At 42.7% G+C, this 18,348-nt stretch overlaps 1 protein-coding gene across 1 annotated transcript in view; it reads left to right on the forward strand.

The window, feature by feature from the left end:
* Window positions 1-17,370, forward strand: part of stmn3 (stathmin-like 3) — a 29,902-nt gene extending 12,532 nt beyond the window's left edge. Inside the window, exons 2-5 of the mRNA XM_071473092.1 lie at window positions 7,915-8,010; window positions 8,948-9,126; window positions 11,416-11,611; window positions 17,145-17,370. Coding sequence (XP_071329193.1) covers window positions 7,915-8,010; window positions 8,948-9,126; window positions 11,416-11,611; window positions 17,145-17,200 — 527 coding nt within the window. The 3' untranslated portion in view covers window positions 17,201-17,370. The remainder of the gene's footprint in view (window positions 1-7,914; window positions 8,011-8,947; window positions 9,127-11,415; window positions 11,612-17,144) is intronic.
* The last annotated feature ends 978 nt before the right edge of the window (window positions 17,371-18,348 follow it).

The following is an 18,348-nucleotide window of genomic DNA, read 5'->3' on the forward strand; positions in this document are numbered from 1 at the left end:
AGTCACATGATGTGGTCCAATCAGCAATGGCATAGGTTTGTCCATAGCTGTCTGACTTTTGGCTGAACTGAAACAGCAGAGCCATGTCCATGACTGACTGACTGAATGATCACAGTTCCACCATTGGTCAGCCAAACGCCATGTGACTGAGTTGGAATTTCCTTATTGGCTGTTGCATTGACAGTTTCTGTGAGGGAGTGTTTACAGCTGCTGTGTTGACAACTCAACATTTGTTCCTAGTTTTTGAGATTTTTTCCAAAAAGCACCTGATGACAAATCAAACATGTTGGACAAACTTTGGCTCCTTTCCATAGAAGAGTCACCAGCAGGGTTAAAGTGGACTGGAGGGACCTGGACGCTTTGGTCCCTACGTTTAATGACTTAATAGACATGAGCGTCTGAACCCAGAGTGAGACAGACAGGAGAGAGGCCCCTCCCAGCTGATCATCACACAAGGTGATGGTCCTTTTAACTTCTTTGTTACTATGACCATGCCCAAGGTGTGGTCACAGTAACACAGTGGTCTACAGGTTGACCTGGTCTTTTGTCCTCATTTAGACATCATCCAAACATATGGAAAAACAAACAGCTGTTGGTTTTAGTGCAGCAGTACAGATCAGGTGATGTAGGTGGAGTAAGGGTAAAATACACAGATACATGTAGGGAGCAGCTTTGCATTAAGTCATGACACATCAACAAAACTCCACAGAGACGACATGAGATGTTTGAGTTGAGTTCAAAGTGTCTGTAAATAACTGCTGTTATAATGTTTTATGTCCACAGTGAATAAACTGATGCAGTTTTATAAAAGTCATGTGAGTGTTTTTTCTCTTTTTTTATTAACTGTTCATTTCTCACATTCTAACTTTGAGGATAATCTCAGTCTTGTCTTTTCCTTCAGTTGTTGTGTCCTGATGTTCAGTCTGTGTTAGTGTCACAATCAGAATTTGTTTATTGTAGTTGTACCTGGTGCATACAACGACATCCAGGTGCACTACCTGACACGTGGGGTGGCTGCTGGCCAGGATAAGTGTTGTCTAAGGAGGGTGGTTTTCAGCGCAGACCTCAGAGTGGTGAGGGCCTCGGGGTAGAGAGTGTTCATTAATTTTGGTAAACAAGCGATGGATGGGGTCAGATGGTGGAGGTGTGTAGGTAATGACTCTGTGAAGCCGCCTCCACACTGGGATCCATGTGTCAGGACCTCAGTGGACCAGCAGCAGCACCCACTTTCTTCAATGTCCTTAAAGTGATGCTGCTTAGTCAGCACAGACTTGTGCGTGACTTCAGTCAGGAGGCACACACACATCCACAGACAGCAGCAAGCCCCACACACATATCCCAGCAGGCAGTGGGGCAGAAAGAGATTTTAAGTACACACTCATAAAAACAGCTTTTTATAGTTTGAGTCACACAACAAAAGCTTCCACACACAGCTGAAGGTTCTGGGTCCAGAGCAGCTGATATCATCAGAAGATCTATTTGTGGTTTTAAGAACCAAAAACCATCTCAGTGTAGTTTTACATCTCCTCTCTCAGGCTTCTCTCTGGAGCGCTAGTAACAACAGGTCAGTCAGCCAATCAGAAGAGAGGTTCTGACCCTCTCTTCTGATTGGCTGACTGTCTTCTGAGTGATCCAATAAAAATATAGCAAATTTCAGGTAAACACTCGGAGAAACCAAATCCTGCAAGGTTGGATGGTGGGTCCAGGTGGGCGGGGCTTGGGGTGTGGCTGAGGGTGGTGACTGCTTTGTTGTGACATCACAAAGTTCCAGAAGTCCTGACGGCTGGTTTTAAGGCTCAGTGTCTGAATACAGGCAGTGTGCATTTCTCTGTGGACTGAGGCTTTGATACTTTCACAGTATTAATATAGAACCTAGACCTGCTTTATAATCACAAACACATGGACATCTACCTTTAGACTGGATGGAGCTTTAAGGCCAGGAACACACTGGCTGCGAGGTGTGTGTGTGTTTTGTCTTGGTTTTCATTTCAGTGCCCTTGTTAACAGGTTCGAGTACAGTGGACGCTGCATCACATGATCTGGAGATTCAGTGTCTTGCCTAAAAACAGACAAAGAAAAGACTTGATGATGTCATAGTGACATCATACCACCAACATCATGACTGACACTTTCCACTATAGTCTCTATGTCCAGGCTGAATCTGACTATAACACAGACATGACACAGCAGCTGCATGTGGAGACAGTGGAGTTTTAGAGACATCTTCTGTCAGAAATAAATCAGAAATTAATTTAAAATGAAGAGAAATCCAACATTCAAGTCTCCTGTAAACCCTGTGTAGAGACAGAGCTGCAGCAGCAGCGAGGCAGCAGACACACAGCTGATGTGAACACACACACAGACATGTGTGAGAGCTGCAGCAGGTCAGTGATGCAGCCTCCTCCTGTCCTGCAGTCATTCGTCTGTGTGTCAGAGGGTCTGGACTGGATTCAGTCTGAAATCCAACTTTCATCCAACAGCAGTGTCAGACAGTGTGGTTAGGTCTATGTCCTTCTCTTCTTTAGCTGTGCTGTGTAGATGTGATTGCTTGTGTTGCGTTGTGTAACTGTAATGCTGTGGTTTCATTGGCTAGTTTGCAGATACACTGGTTTATCAAGAAAATCACATCAAAGAAACAGAGTGAATCTCATAAGGAAGTGATTCAGCTGCACTCTCAGACATTAGATCAGAGAAATGATACTTTGCAGTAAATCATGACTGGACTCTTCTCATCCTCTACTGTTGTTGTGACATCAGATTATGCGACTCAGAAACTCTGGGTTTGGTTTCCTGCTTCCTGCCACTCTTCTTGCTCACCTGATTGTACATTGATATCTCTGGTATGCAGCATCAGTGTCTGAAGATGAAGCAGACTAGATTCAGGATCCAGGACTGTGAGGATCTCAGACCTTCATCCAGAGGTTTGATTTGTCACAGGGTGAAATATTTGATATGGTGAAAGAAACCAGCATGAGCCTGCAGCATGATGAGGACCCACTCCTGCTGATCTACACTGTGAAACAGACGTTCTAAAGTTTAGGCTCCGAGTTTATAAAACTTTTTACTGTAACAAATAAATTACTATACACTATCAGCTGATAAATCTCTTTTTCTGTTTATCTTGAACTGTTTATCAGTTTTGTCTTAGTCTTTTATCTTTATCTGTTTATCTGTTTATCCCTTGTAACAGCTGCTGCTGGTTCTGTCGTCACAATGAGCCCAGACATTCTTCACACACGACTCAAGAAACGGGAGGCAGCTGAATTACAAACCTGTTCTCCATCATGTCACTTTCTTTAGAGTAGAAAACAGAGGGATTTCTGGGTAATATCCACATTGTCATCTGCTGAAGGTTTGACATCAGAAAACATTTGTTTAGTCTGTGAGATTCAGTTTGTGTGTCTCAGGAGGATGAACCGTATTTATTGGTTCACACTGATCCCATCAAACACATCACAGGAGGTTTGATGACATCAGCCGATCAAAGGTCACGATGTCGACTCACAGCTTTACATATTGGTTTATGCACATTCAATGAGACATAAGACACACAGGCTCACAGAGCATCGCCTTTAATCAGATGAGTTAAATGAAAGAATTCACTTTATGTTGACCTGTGAAGGTTTTTATAATAGTAATAATAATGATAATAATAATAAGAATAAGAATAAACAACTTTATTTATATAGCACTGCTCATATAAGAGATGTAGCTCAAAGTGTCCAGTAAAATAAGGGTGAATAAAAGGACAGTCATATTAGACAACACAAATATAAAACAGGAAAAAATAAAAATAAAAACAGGAATCAGTAAGAAATGTAAAATATGAGAGAATTAATTAAAAGCCAAGTTAAACAGATAAGTTTTCCGCTGTGGTTTAAAAATGTTCACATAGCCTCTTATAGCTCTTGGCAGGCAAGGCACACCATAATTATGGCACATACTCAGAAAACGCTGCACTGCCTATTTTTATGATCCTGTAACCTTTGTAACACAGACCTCGTGTTCTGATAGAGGCTGGTCATGTGACAAGTTATCACATTATACTGCGTTCATTTGGCAGATGCTCATGTCCAGTGGGACTCATCATAAAGCAATCCAGAGGAGCTGGATTGGAGATTGTTTGGAGCAACATGCTCAGTATGAAATATTAACATGATGATGTGCAGCAGATTACAATTTATAATTAGAACTAAACAGGCGGATGCGAATGAAACAGAGCAGATTGGTTCAGGCAGAACGCTGAAGTTTCCTTTACACTGATTGGCTTATTCACAACATGTGGCCGGCAACATCCAATCACATTCCGTCAGGTGCAGCGTGCAGAGGACCTGGTCTAAGAAGGTGTGGTCCTTCCATTGTAGACTGTGAAGGCTGAGCTGAACTTCACATCACCAGCTGTTCCCGCCCTCACTGTTGGGTCGCAGCTTGAGGTTTCCAGGTCCTTGGTTTTAACAGTTGTACCGTTACTGTTGAACTGAGCTGAAACACAACACTGACATTAACACTATTAACACTGTGATCCTCTGACTCTCTGTCTGGGCTGGTTGATGACAGATTCTTTTCATTACTGGCAAAGCAATGAATCTTGGGATACGTTGGACCATGACCGATCCACTTGTTGGAGGATTTGAGCTGTGACACAGTCTTCAGATGCAGCCTCTGAGGGATAAGACCCTGAACTGGGACACAGCTGTTATAACCTGTCTGCTGATTAGTGTCACTGTTATGTGGTGTTTGATGTTGTTGAGATGACTGAGGTTTAATGTTCAGGTGTGTGATCATTACAGGGATGAGAGCTCTAACTCTCTAACCTGTCAACAGTCTGACTCCTGACCAATCACATCACTGGAGTCATTGTCCCTACAGGAGCCTGATCAGTAGAGTCAGTCTGGTTTTCAACATGATCACAGTTTGTTGAGCAGTTTGGGATTGATGAGGGAGAACGGGGGGCGGGTCTAAAGTCAACATGGTGGCCCTAAGATCGACACAGGAAGATCCATTTAAAATTCACATTTAAATAACCATAAACCATTTTTCATTGGATAAACATAACATAAACTTAAAGTTAACAAGTTTAATTAAACATGTTAATTTAACAGTCAAATGTAATGATAATAATAATAATAATAATAATACATTTTATTCATAGACACCTTTCAGGGCACACAAGGACACCTTACAACACACAGTAAAAGATAAAATGTAGTACAAGGCATAAAATACAGCAGTACAAAATAAATGAGTAAACACAAGTGATCTGAGCAGAATAAGTGAATGGAGTGACATTAATAAAATGATCTCTGTTCCTACAGAGTGTGACCCATGATACATGTTGGTGGGATATCAAACGCCCAAAACTCTACTAAACTCTACAAAATGCTGACACTGCTGAACTGGATAACAGATAAAGGTCTATCCAAAAGGTTTTGGCATGAGGTCATAAATGAATATATATCATTGGATTATTTGACAGGCATGTTACATCACAAAGACAATGTATTTACCAGACTATGGAAGCTATTTTTACTTTGACTCTGAGTCTCTCACCTGTTTGAATGTGAATCAGAATGACGGCCTCTTTTTTCATTTCTGTTGTAGTTAGTGTGTGTTGCTTTGATGCAATCACATCACATGCGTTTTTATAAACAATAAACATATATATATATATATATATGTTTATATATATATAAAACACACATCAGTTCTAGCTTCTGTATCTCATTAGTCCTGTTCTGACAGCTCTGCAGGTCCAATCACTGGAATATAACCACTGATGTCTTTATTTACAGTGGGAGATAAACACAGATAAATACAGATGGACTTCAGACCAACGTCAGGACAGACCAACAGAACAAACACAACAAGTCTAAACAACAAATAAACAACAAATACAACCAAACCAGATCATTAAACCAGCTCACACACACAAACACACACACTGATGGCAGCAGTCTTCCATGTAAGGTGGTGGTGTGACTGTCAGGAGCAGGTCAGGGTTCAGGGTCTAGTCCGAGGACACTTCAGGCACAGTCAGGGATTTACAGTACATATGTAAAAACCACACCTGGTCACACCTGTTCTTATTTCTGAAGGTTCGACTCACATTGCGTTTGACTCTCAAAGCCTCTCTCATAGTTAACCTGTGGTTGATGACATCATCAATGATGTAGCTCTAATCTCATCAGAGACAGGTCTTCTTCCTCCTCTTCCTCACCTTGAAATCTTTGTATCCATTGTTGAAAACAAGAGCTCTGTCTGACCTTTGACCTTTTTATAGGACTGGTCTAAAGCAGTGAATGGTTTGTGATCAGTGGCACAATTAGTGTTTGCACACGCAAGGAGTGGGTGTGTGACACCGGTGAATATGTGGAGCATTTTGATTGGTTGTGTTTGGAAAAGGCAACAAAGTTACTTCCTGTCATATTTTTCTGTGTCATGTAGAGAAATGTGTTCAGTGTTTTGCAGAAAGTGTCAATGACAGAGAGTTAACAGGGTTTTACATCTGCTGCATCAGCTGTAAAACAGATAGATAGTGGGAGCTCCATGTTCAAAACAGTGCATTTTATCAGAATATTGTGCTTATTAAGACAATAGGCAAAAGTTAATTAGTGAAATTAAATGTATTTTAATATGTTGATATGGTGAGGGATGAGAAAACACTATGAAAACTGTAAAGAAAACTCCAGAGTCTGAACACATCCTGTGAGCACTGAAGACGTAATGTTACACAGAGTGAATGAAACACACCAAGGTTTTCAACAGTGGTTCACTGTTTAGCTTCTGTTACCACTGATAGACCACGTCTGGAGACACTACTATCCTCCGTTGCTATGGTAACCAAGGTCTTATAGATAAGGAGGTAGAGAAAAGCATAAACTTAGAGAGAACTGTCCAAATCCAGTTGTAGTGAAGGACGAGCTGAGTAGAAGACACAGGAGACAGTGACCAGCAGAGTCTTCACACAGGTTTAGACTGTAGTTCAGTTTGATCTGAGCTGAGGGAGGAGTCAATATGCCTTCACTTACTGTCACTGAGCTGCTCATCACTTTCTCTGCAGTGTCTCGAGTTGTCAGTGAACACTCAGCATCATATGAGGCTGTTTCAGCAGCTTCAGCCCTCTGACAGTGTGTCGTGTGTGTGTGTTATGGTAGAATGCAGCCTGACAGCCTAAAGCTCTCCTTGGCCCTTCTCTCTCTACATGCTGTCTTTGGTAAAATCATTCAGAAACACAACATCTCTCCACTCATGACACTCAGCTCTGTCTACCTCTAAAACCAAACAGTCATAAGAACTTGACCTGCCTCAGACAGTGTCTTCAGCCACCTCCAGCTCAACCAGCACAAACTGCAAGTGGCGCCCAGGTCACCTCCCAACCTACATTACACCCTGCTCCAAAAACCTCTAAAACCTTTTTCTTTCAGCCTCGTACCATCACCAAAATAAAAGCCTTCCTCTCATTTGCTCTTATACGCTCCAGACTCAACCACAGTAACCCCCCTATTCTGGACTCAACTGGTCCAGAAAGCTGCAGCTTGGTTTCTGACTGGTTCCACAGGGAGGGATGACTCCTGGCCTCGCTCCATCTACTCCCAGCCAGTCTTAAAATAGACTTTTTTAAATCAATGGACTGAAGGCTTTAACAGATCTTTTAACCCCATCCCTCACGCTAACCCTAAACACAGAGGTGACCGGGTCTCTGTCACGGCCCCCAGACTCTGGACTAGCCTGCCCCTGTCAATCAGATGCTGCTGGTCGTTGTGTTCGTTTGTTGTCTGTTGATGATGATTCTGTGGTGATTGTGTTTTCTTAAACCCTCACAGGTTAGTCAGGTTTGATCCAGCTGACAGGGTCCAGGTGGTCTCAGGTGGTCTCAGGTGGACTAACATGTTGTCTTCTGTCTCTGTGTCTCAGCCTACACAGACAAAATGAAGGAGATGAACATGATGTCTCTGCTCTGCTCCTGCTTCTACTCACTGCCGCATCCCAACAGCCTCTATCAGTATGGAGGTCAGTCAGTCAGTCAGTCTGTGTCTGTGTCTGTGTCTGTGTCTGTGTCTGTGTCTGTGTCTGTGTCTGTGTCTGTGTCTGTGTCTGTGTCTGTGTCTGTGTCTGTCTGTCTGTCTGTCTGTCTGTCTGTCTGTCTGTCTGTGTCTGTCTGTCTGTCTGTCTGTCTGTCTGTCTGTCTGTCTGTGTCTGTGTCTGTGTCTGTGTCTGTGTCTGTCTGTCTGTCTGTCTGTCTGTCTGTCTGTCTGTCTGTCTGTGTCTGTCTGTGTCTGTGTCTGTGTCTGTGTCTGTGTCTGTCTGTCTGTCTGTCTGTCTGTCTGTCTGTGTCTGTGTCTGTGTCTGTGTCTGTGTCTCTGTCTCTGTCTGTCTGTCTGTGTCTCTGTCTGTCTGTCTGTCTGTCTGTGTCTCTGTCTGTCTGTCTGTGTCTCTGTCTGTCTGTCTGTCTGTCTGTGTCTGTCTGTGTCTGTCTGTGTCTGTCTGTGTCTGTGTCTGTGTCTGTGTCTGTGTCTGTGTCTGTCTGTCTGTCTGTCTGTCTGTCTGTGTCTGTCTGTCTGTCTGTGTCTGTCTGTGTCTGTGTCTGTCTGTGTCTGTCTGTCTGTCTGTGTCTGTGTCTGTGTCTGTGTCTGTGTCTGTCTGTGTCTGTCTGTCTGTCTGTGTCTGTGTCTGTCTGTCTGTCTGTCTGTCTGTCTGTGTCTGTGTCTGTGTCTGTGTCTGTGTCTGTGTCTGTGTCTGTGTCTGTGTGTGTCTGTGTCTGTGTGTGTCTGTGTCTGTGTCTGTGTCTGTGTCTGTGTCTGTCTGTGTCTGTGTCTGTGTCTGTGTCTGTGTCTGTCTGTGTCTGTGTCTGTGTCTGTGTCTGTGTCTGTGTCTGTGTCTGTGTCTGTGTTGTTCTCTCAGGTTGTCACATGCTGTCACGTAATTGTGATCCATGACTCTGTGTCAGACCTGGAGGTGAAGGACCTGAACCAGCGAGTGTCTGGACAGTCTTTTGAAGTGATCCTGAAGGATCCTGGTCAGTCTGGGGACAAAGTCCACCCCCAGCCATCACGCACCCCCCCGAGGAGGGAGTTGTCCCTGGAGGAGCTGCAGAACAGGCTGGAGGCGGCTGAGGAGAGGAGGAAGGTGAGAGAGCACAGCGGGGAGCACAGGTGTTAACAATAATTCATCTCCAGTGAGCTCGGACAGGACCTGGTACCTGCTCCTTTCTCACCTGAGCCGAGGTTCAGGTGAAAATACTGCTGATTGGTCAGAGCCGATTGTAACTGGTGCGTCATTGTTGTCTGGTTCATGTGACTGCCCACTGCTCGATGTAGCTGTTACCTCTTTATTCGTTTTTGTTACTATTGCTATGACAACCAACAAAACCACTGAGGTCAATGAGGAGGAGCAGACGTTTGGTTTCCCTTTGAGATCCTCCGTTGTTCAGGTGTGCGTCGTGCTGAAGATGATGTCATGATACTGTATTGTAGCTATTGTAACAACGCTGTCTCTGCAGAGGGAAACAACGCACCAGCTGGGCGTGAAAAAGTAGGTCTTTACTCTTACGTCAGTCTCAGCCACGCCTGAATTTGTGATTTGAATTTACACTGTGTGCAAACCTGACTGACCGCAGTCTGGCTGCGCCTGGTTGCAAGTGGGTTTGTCCAATCAACAATGAGCCTTTCTCCTCTTAACGCCCTTTTGTTACTAATTCTAGTTATAATATATATAAACTGTAACTTTTCCACATTCAAATGTCTAAAAAATTATCCCAAATCTTTCCATCAATTCTCAAACCAGAGAAATCTGTGATTTTCATCCTGGTAACGCTCCGTTTCATTTGGTCGCCTGTCAATGACGTCATATCATCTATATGCACGTGTCAACGTGGTGGTTCCCCTGAATATTTTTAAATAAAGATTCAAAAAAAGCTTTGTGGTTGCTCAAATGGACTTTCATCCTGTTTTAAGTCACATTTTAAGATTCACTTTTTACACCTCGGTGGTTTTTAAGTACATATTTGAACTTGGTGAAGGAAAATTGGTGATTTCTGATTGTAAAGACTCACAAACCAGAAAATGTCTTTCTGAGGTTTATTCACACAAGTGGAATAAACAGGCTGAGACAAACGACACAACAAATGAGGTCATCATGAAGCGTCAGACAGATCACAACATCATGGAGACACAGAATATCTATCCTCGCTGATACAAGACGACCTTCCATGCTTCACACATGACGTTAGGCCAAACAAGGTCACTCTGCTCATTCAGACAAGGGAAAAGGAGAAAAGCAAATGAGAAAAGTAATGTTGTATTTTTCCTTTACACTGTAAAGGCCCATGAAAAGTGAAAAGTAAGTAAATATATAAAACAGTGAGTAAGGCTGAACGATATTCTTTTGCTAAATGTGATTGAACAAGCTAAAAAATTATCCAGAAAAGTGACTCCTCCTCGTGGTAAGGACAGAGAGGTCAAGCTTTTCATCTTTGAACCTTTGTGTTCAAGTGTACATGCTGTTGTACTTGTCCCTCTCTTACATTTCCTATTACATCCATCTGTACATCAAATTCAGAGCAGCATACATTCCTCCTTCTTCAGCAGAAATAAAGTCCATGACAGTTTCATGTCTAAGCAGAACTTCCCTGTGACTCCTGGCTGCACTGTTGAAGGCATGTACAGTGTTACTATTGTTTGCCATGTAGTTATATAGACCATAGGTAATATTATCAATGTGTAATGTAATACCAAGGAATTATTCCTATTCCCCATCTTCTCCTCAGCTAATGTGGTAATGTTGAGGATCAGGGGTAAGACACTGACACGTCTCTTTTAGCTCGATGCTGGAGGGATGAGTCAGATGTGGTTAAACTTGTTAGTGGAAAGGTGTGGTGAATTTAGCAGCACACGTCTGCTGGATGTTGTAAGGCAGTGGTGAACTCAGAGTCCAGCTCCACAGACCATGATGCTGACTCAGACTAGACTGTGACACACTGTGAAGACTTTGTATGTCAGCTAAACACAAGAAATGATCCTGATGATGATGTAAGATCAGCAGGATGTGCAAGGTGACAGCTACACAACAGAGAAAAAAAACAAATGTGTGACTCCACATCAGTTAAAGCTCAACAGCACCAGGTCACTGAGCAGTTTGAGTTGGAAACAAACAAATAAAACTGGTTTCTTTTTTTTAATCTGCAGAGTTCAAAGCACGGTTCAGATTAATTACCTGAGGGAGGAGAAGCTCCAGTGGGCGGCAGGTTTTAATTCCAGCAGCATGAGTCACAGAGAGACTTCTGAAATTTCATTAAGTCAACCTCTGCAGATAATATACAGAACAGAGCTCGTCTCACCTGTAATGAAACTCTGAATGTCATTCTCTTCTGTCTGTTCTCTGTTCATGAATCCCTGTCATTACCTGCCCCCCATTTAGTCCCAGGAGGCCCTGGTGCTGAAGCAGCTGGCTGAGAAGAGGGATCATGTGCAGGAGGTCCTCCACAAGGTGCACGAGGAGAACAACAACTTCAGCAGGAAGACGGAGGAGAAACTGAACCAGAAGATGGAGGTCAACAAGGAGAAGAGGGAGGCCCACCTGAGTGCCCTCAAACAGAGGCTGCGTGAGAAAGCAAGTCCTCCAGTCTCTCATCATTTTAATGTTGATGTCAGTTATCCAAGCAGAGCCCAGCAACCAAGTTAAAATACTACAACTGCTGATGTCCGCCTCCACTCTGTGGAGGGAAATCTACACCAGCTCAGACTCACAAACAAACACAAACGGACATCTGTGTCTTATGTGATGCAGGTTTCAGTGATAGTCAAAAGGAACAGTTAAAGATAGCAGACATGGCATGAATGGAGCAACAAGAAGAATTAAAAGGACAACTTGAATACGATGCAGCTGCACCTCCCTGCAGCTCTGAACCCGGTTAATTTTACAGATTAGACACCTGAGGTGAGAATGAGCTTCACAGGTGCTGTTACCTGCACACAGACTCAGGCTACCTGTCTCCGCCTGCTCCCAGTAGGTTAGCTTAGTCTGCTGCTAGCTGTCTGTTAGCCTGTTGATAGCTGTCTGTTAGTCTGCTAATAGCTGTCTGTTAGCCTGTTGATAGCTGTCTGTTGGCCTATTGATACCCGTCTGTTAGCCTGTTGATAGCTGTGTGTTAGCCTGTTGATAGCCGTCTGTTGATAGCTCTCTGTTGATAGCTGTCTGTTGATAGCTGTCTGTTAGCCTGTTGATAGCTGTCTGTTGATAGCTGTGTGTTAGCCTGTTGATAGCTGTCTGTTGATAGCTGTCTGTTAGCCTGTTGATAGCTGTCTGTTAGCCTGTTGATAGCTGTCTGTTGATAGCTGTCTGTTGATAGCTGTGTGTTAGCCTGTTGATAGCTCTCTGTTAGCGTGTTGATAGCTATCTGTTGATAGCTGTCTGTTAGCCTGTTGATAGCTGTGTGTTGATAGCTGTGTGTTAGCCTGTTGATAGCTGTCTGTTGATAGCTGTCTGTTAGCCTGTTGATAGCTGTGTGTTAGCCTGTTGATAGCTCTCTGTTAGCGTGTTGATAGCTATCTGTTGATAGCTGTCTGTTAGCCTGTTGATAGCTGTGTGTTGATAGCTGTGTGTTAGCCTGTTGATAGCTGTCTGTTGATAGCTCTCTGTTAGCGTGTTGATAGCTATCTGTTGATAGTTGTCTGTTAGCCTGTTGATAGCTGTGTGTTAGCCTGTTGATAGCCGTCTGTTGATAGCTGTCTGTTGATAGCTGTCTGTTGATAGCTGTCTGTTAGCCTGTTGATAGCTGTCTGTTGATAGCTGTGTGTTAGCCTGTTGATAGCTGTCTGTTGATAGCTGTCTGTTAGCCTGTTGATAGCTGTCTGTTAGCCTGTTGATAGCTGTCTGTTGATAGCTGTCTGTTGATAGCTGTGTGTTAGCCTGTTGATAGCTCTCTGTTAGCGTGTTGATAGCTATCTGTTGATAGCTGTCTGTTAGCCTGTTGATAGCTGTGTGTTGATAGCTGTGTGTTAGCCTGTTGATAGCTGTCTGTTGATAGCTGTCTGTTAGCCTGTTGATAGCTGTGTGTTAGCCTGTTGATAGCTATCTGTTAGCGTGTTGATAGCTATCTGTTGATAGCTGTCTGTTAGCCTGTTGATAGCTGTGTGTTGATAGCTGTGTGTTAGCCTGTTGATAGCTGTCTGTTGATAGCTGTCTGTTAGCGTGTTGATAGCTATCTGTTGATAGCTGTCTGTTAGCCTGTTGATAGCTGTGTGTTGATAGCTGTGTGTTAGCCTGTTGATAGCTGTCTGTTGATAGCTCTCTGTTAGCCTGTTGATAGCTATCTGTTGATAGCTGTGTGTTAGCCTGTTGATAGCTGTGTGTTGATAGCTGTGTGTTAGCCTGTTGATAGCTGTCTGTTGATAGCTGTCTGTTAGCCTGTTGATAGCTGTGTGTTAGCCTGTTGATAGCTCTCTGTTAGCGTGTTGATAGCTATCTGTTGATAGCTGTCTGTTAGCCTGTTGATAGCTGTGTGTTAGCCTGTTGATAGCTGTCTGTTGATAGCTCTCTGTTAGCGTGTTGATAGCTGTGTGTTGATAGCTGTGTGTTAGCCTGTTGATAGCTATCTGTTGATAGCTGTCTGTTAGCCTGTTGATAGCTGTGTGTTGATAGCTGTGTGTTAGCCTGTTGATAGCTCTCTGTTAGCCTGTTGATAGCTATCTGTTGATAGCTGTGTGTTAGCCTGTTGATAGCTGTGTGTTGATAGCTGTGTGTTAGCCTGTTGATAGCTGTCTGTTGATAGCTGTGTGCTAGCCTGTTGATAGCTGTCTGTTGATAGCTGTGTGCTAGCCTGCTTCTCACACACAAGAGTGGTATCAGTCTTCTCATCTAACTCTCAGCATGTAAAATATTCGACTGTTAGATTTCAGTTGTGGTTGAATTAACAACACCTCTGGTTAATGATGATGGTTCTGTAGCTACTGTCTTTACTTTTCCTCTGTTGGACCTTTTGCCTTTCATATGTCTGCATGGGTACACAGTTTGAATCCAGTACAGGACAGACAGACTTCACAAGTAACACCAGTTAGTTTCTGAATTAATTGACTGGTTATTACTGAAACCTTCTGACCATAAAGAGAAACAAACATGCATTCAATATAATGAAAATCTTAACAGAGCTATGTAAGTTTTACTGAATTGCTACATAGCTGACATTAGCATTAGCAGCTGTTTATTCACCAGTCTAGAAAAAACGTTGTGAATTCAGCATCAAACTTCATTCTTTACTCACCAACATCTGTCCCCAGAGGTGGAGACAAACACCAAGCTTAACTCCTGTTTGGCTTCAGGTTCTATCACTTCTTTTCTTTGCTGCTGGAAGTGGGTAGTGGTGGTGGTGATGGTGGTGATGATGATGGTGGTGGTGATGATGCTGATAGTTTGCCAAGAGCTTAGGCCATAGGCCTTAAAAGACAAAAGGTTAGACTATGCCAAAGTCCTCATAAGTCAGACCTGTTTAGTCCTTTTCAGACCTGCATTAACATCTGTCTCAGGCGATCTGATCCAATGTTGTGCAAGTTCTCAGTTCACCAGAGCTACAGCTCAAACTCAAGGTGATAAAGGTTAAAATGAACTAGGTCAGTTCATAGTTCACAATTTTGAGTCCAAACAAACAAACTTCTTCACGTTCACTTCTTCAAATTCTTCTTCAGTAGCACCTCCTCCTACCACCATCCATCCAAAGACACAGGTCACTTGTAAAAGATGAGGAAAACCAATGTGAGTGCATGTTTCATGTGTATCTGCTGTGAGTTTGACTCAGGAGGAGGCTGGTGGTTCCTGGTCTGACTCTTTTTTAATGATTTCTTGTGATCATCATGCCCTCTCAGACATGTCCAAACACTGGTCGGATGCTTCCTCTCGATGAGTTGTTTCAGATTTGTTACTGATGTTTACTGATTTGTTCATAAAATCTTCAAATCTTCATATGAACTGACATCAGCAGAACCAGCAGCTGAGCTGTTTGTGTTGTCAACACTGGACACATGACGGTGCCATTAAACCAAAACACTGTGCTCACGTTCATCAGTTACAAACACAAACGTCCAGTTCATCTTTAACCAAAACGATTTCATGCACACAGGTGGACAGCTCTAAGTTCAGGTGTAAACGCACCCAGGACGCATTCAGGATACATCTGAGATCTGATCTCTCACACCGCATTCTGAGGTAGTCTGGACCACATGTAGCCTCATTCTTTTAGCTGTGTCAACCTGAATGTGTCCTGGGCCACACTGGCTCCTCTACTGATGTCCTCTGAAGGACTGCCTCCTCTACTAACGACCTCTGACACAGTCTTAATATACCCATCACAGTTTCATAATGAACCCAAAATATTTTATGTTTCAAATGGATAAAACTTTATTTCACTGTAGAGCTGTGAGCAGAGCAGTGATTCACTCAACCCCTCTGTCCCCCGCTCTCTCTCTGTCTGTCCCATGCACATTGACAACAGACCCGTCTGTCACAGTCAAATTGGCTAAAAACAACAATGCATACATGTTGAATTGCAAATATAGCGAGGATGTGAGATCCAATCACAAGCTGTCACTGGAGACTCATGTTGATGCAGGTCGGAACAGGGCCAAAGGCAGGTCTCTCAGCAGCCATCTTCAAGACCAGACCCCCTTCTAAATAAATGGGCAGAGAGCCATAACTTCACTGTCCCTGGTGACTGAGTCAGAAAAACTGTAGGTGAAGAATATAAAGATAAAATGTTCACTTAAGGTCATACATACACTTCTGTATGTTCTACAACAGGTTGTGAATATAATTTTGGATGGACTCTGCCTTCATGTGATGACACTGGTCATGAGTAACCAGTAGTCTGCAACCAGAAACAGCAAGAAGACTATGGTCCTGTAATACTGTGAACCTGTACCACCATGCACCATTATCATCATGCACCTCTACCCCTGTGCACCTGTACCACCATGCACCATCTTACCATTTGATGTCATTATAAAACCAGTTCTATTTTCTACTCATGTCCTCCACCGACTCTCACTGTGAGTCAGTTTCACTTCTGATGAAATGCAGCAGATCGTGTATTTTAAGACAAAACTTCAGGAAGCAGGAACACACACACCCTCTTCACTGTTGGTGGGGCAGCGGCTCAGCCAAGCCTTCATCTTTTGTCTACTTCTCATGAAATTCATAGGATTCACACTGACAGACCCAGACACTGCTCTGAGAGGGTGATCCAGTTTCAATTGACACACCAAGTTTTCTTTTCCCCACTTTTCCACAGCTTTATCAGAGAGGTAACTTTACGCATAACTTCAAACAAAATTAAAAATCCTCAGTTTTTTTAAATGCCAACCTATTTTTCTTTAATAGTCCTGTTTATTACTCACTCTGCAGAAGGATGTGTGAGTGTTGTGATGCTGGTAAATAACCAGACAAATACAATTCAACTAAAAAAAGGAATACATTTCTTTAATATTTCACTTTCACTGAACAGCTGCTGTTGTTTTCCTGCCCTTTAAAGTTGCAATAGACGTTAGTTACCATGGTTGTTGTCAGTCTCAGTAACAGCAGCGAACAGAGACACAGGACTGACTAAAACTACACAACAGTGAGACATGGAAACATGAACGACACACAGTGAGTCAAAGGGAAGATGTTATTATAGATTATATGTTCCACACCCTGAAAACACAGTGGTGAAAACTGTCCTGAGTGACTGCAGTTGTTTGTGTGGCAGCTTCATTTCCATGAAACTTTACATAGAGTGTGAGGCGTGTGTGTTCCTGGTGGTTGTAAACTGCAGTGAATGCTGGTGTGATGACTTTATGGAACAAGTACAGCATGTTGTTGGGTTTTAAAGTTTTAGACTTTATGAAGCCACCAGCAGCTCAGTCAGACTCAGGATTATGATCCAGATCTGTGAAAGTAAACAGGATCAGGTCTGAGAAACAGGTTGGAGAGACACTTCCTGATGTTTCTGCATTTCTGTGATTGTCAGCAGTCAACTGTATTTCTGGTCTTTACAGATAAAAAAGTGGTGCCTCTAAGTTTCATGTTCCACTTAAGTCCCACCTCCTGTCATCAGTGTTCAGTTGTTAGGTTTCATTTTGTTTCATGTGTTTCTGACATATCTTGTGTCTCCCAGGAAGTCCATGCCGCAGAGGTTCGCAGGAACAAGGAGCGTCAGGCCGACCTCTCTGGCTGAGGAGGTTCTCTACACTCTGGGTTCTGCCTCTGCAATACTTTAAAGTTCTCACCATTATCACCTTTCAGGAGTTAATCACCACCAACTACTGTTACCCATCTGTTTCATGTGGTGAACCACACACACATCTGGAAGAGCAGCTGAAATAAAGTCCAGTCCAGTCCAAATGAGGTCTGTGTTGGGTTTCTATGAGAAAATAATATTCTCTAAGTAAGAAGTACATCTGACAAACATAACACAGGAAAGGTGAATTATATGGAAACTGAGAGGAAACAGGTTTTTTTTTTCTGTTTTCACAAAAAACAAAAAAAATCACTTACCTTTCAGGACTTCTGTAGAATTGGAATAGCATTGTGTGTGTGTGTGTGCGTGTGTGTGTGTGTGTTGTAGCAGCATCAAGCTCTACAACAACAGTTTAACTCAGGGTTAAAGAAAGGAATAGTTTCAGTCATGAGCTGGTGGAAAGACAGTCAACAGAGGTCTGGTGTGGGATGATGGCATTTATTTACAGAACACTGCACTCTTAATTATTGCTAATGAATTAAAGGCCAATGTGCCAACCATTGACTGTTGACATATAACAATCAATTAACTTTGCTTATAGTGTGTATATATATATATGATGTGTGTGTGTGTGTGTGTGTAGATATATATTAAATTTCCTTATCTGAAATATATGTATGTTTACACCTACATATGTATGCTCATATTGTAGACATATGTAAATATATATCCATCGCAAAGCCTGTCATATAAACAGTCTGAGACTACGTCCCCACGTGTTTAAAATTAATGATAAACATCCTATAAATGTATATATTATTTTCATAGATTTACATAAATAATTAAATATCATGAAGATATTTGGTTTTAAACCATATAAGAAGTCGTCATGGATATTTTAAAAATATACATATTTTACTGTGGGTATGTCACACATGTTATCAACATATAACTTCATATATCCACAGGATGTATATATGTGATAATGATAGGGAGACATATAGGTCATACATTATATTTCTGTGTGGGTTTGTCTCTTTTGGCAAATAAACTCAGATATGAGTGCGGGGGGGGGGGGGGGGGGGGGGGGGGGGGTGACCAGTGTGTAGAGCGCATGCTTATCATTCTAACCTGATGCTGACGTA

Source organism: Trachinotus anak, unplaced genomic scaffold, assembly GCF_046630095.1.
Source record: "Trachinotus anak isolate AG129_WGS33_773 ecotype Australia unplaced genomic scaffold, CSIRO_AGI_Tana_v1 ptg000045l, whole genome shotgun sequence".
Lineage (NCBI taxonomy): Eukaryota > Metazoa > Chordata > Actinopteri > Carangiformes > Carangidae > Trachinotus > Trachinotus anak.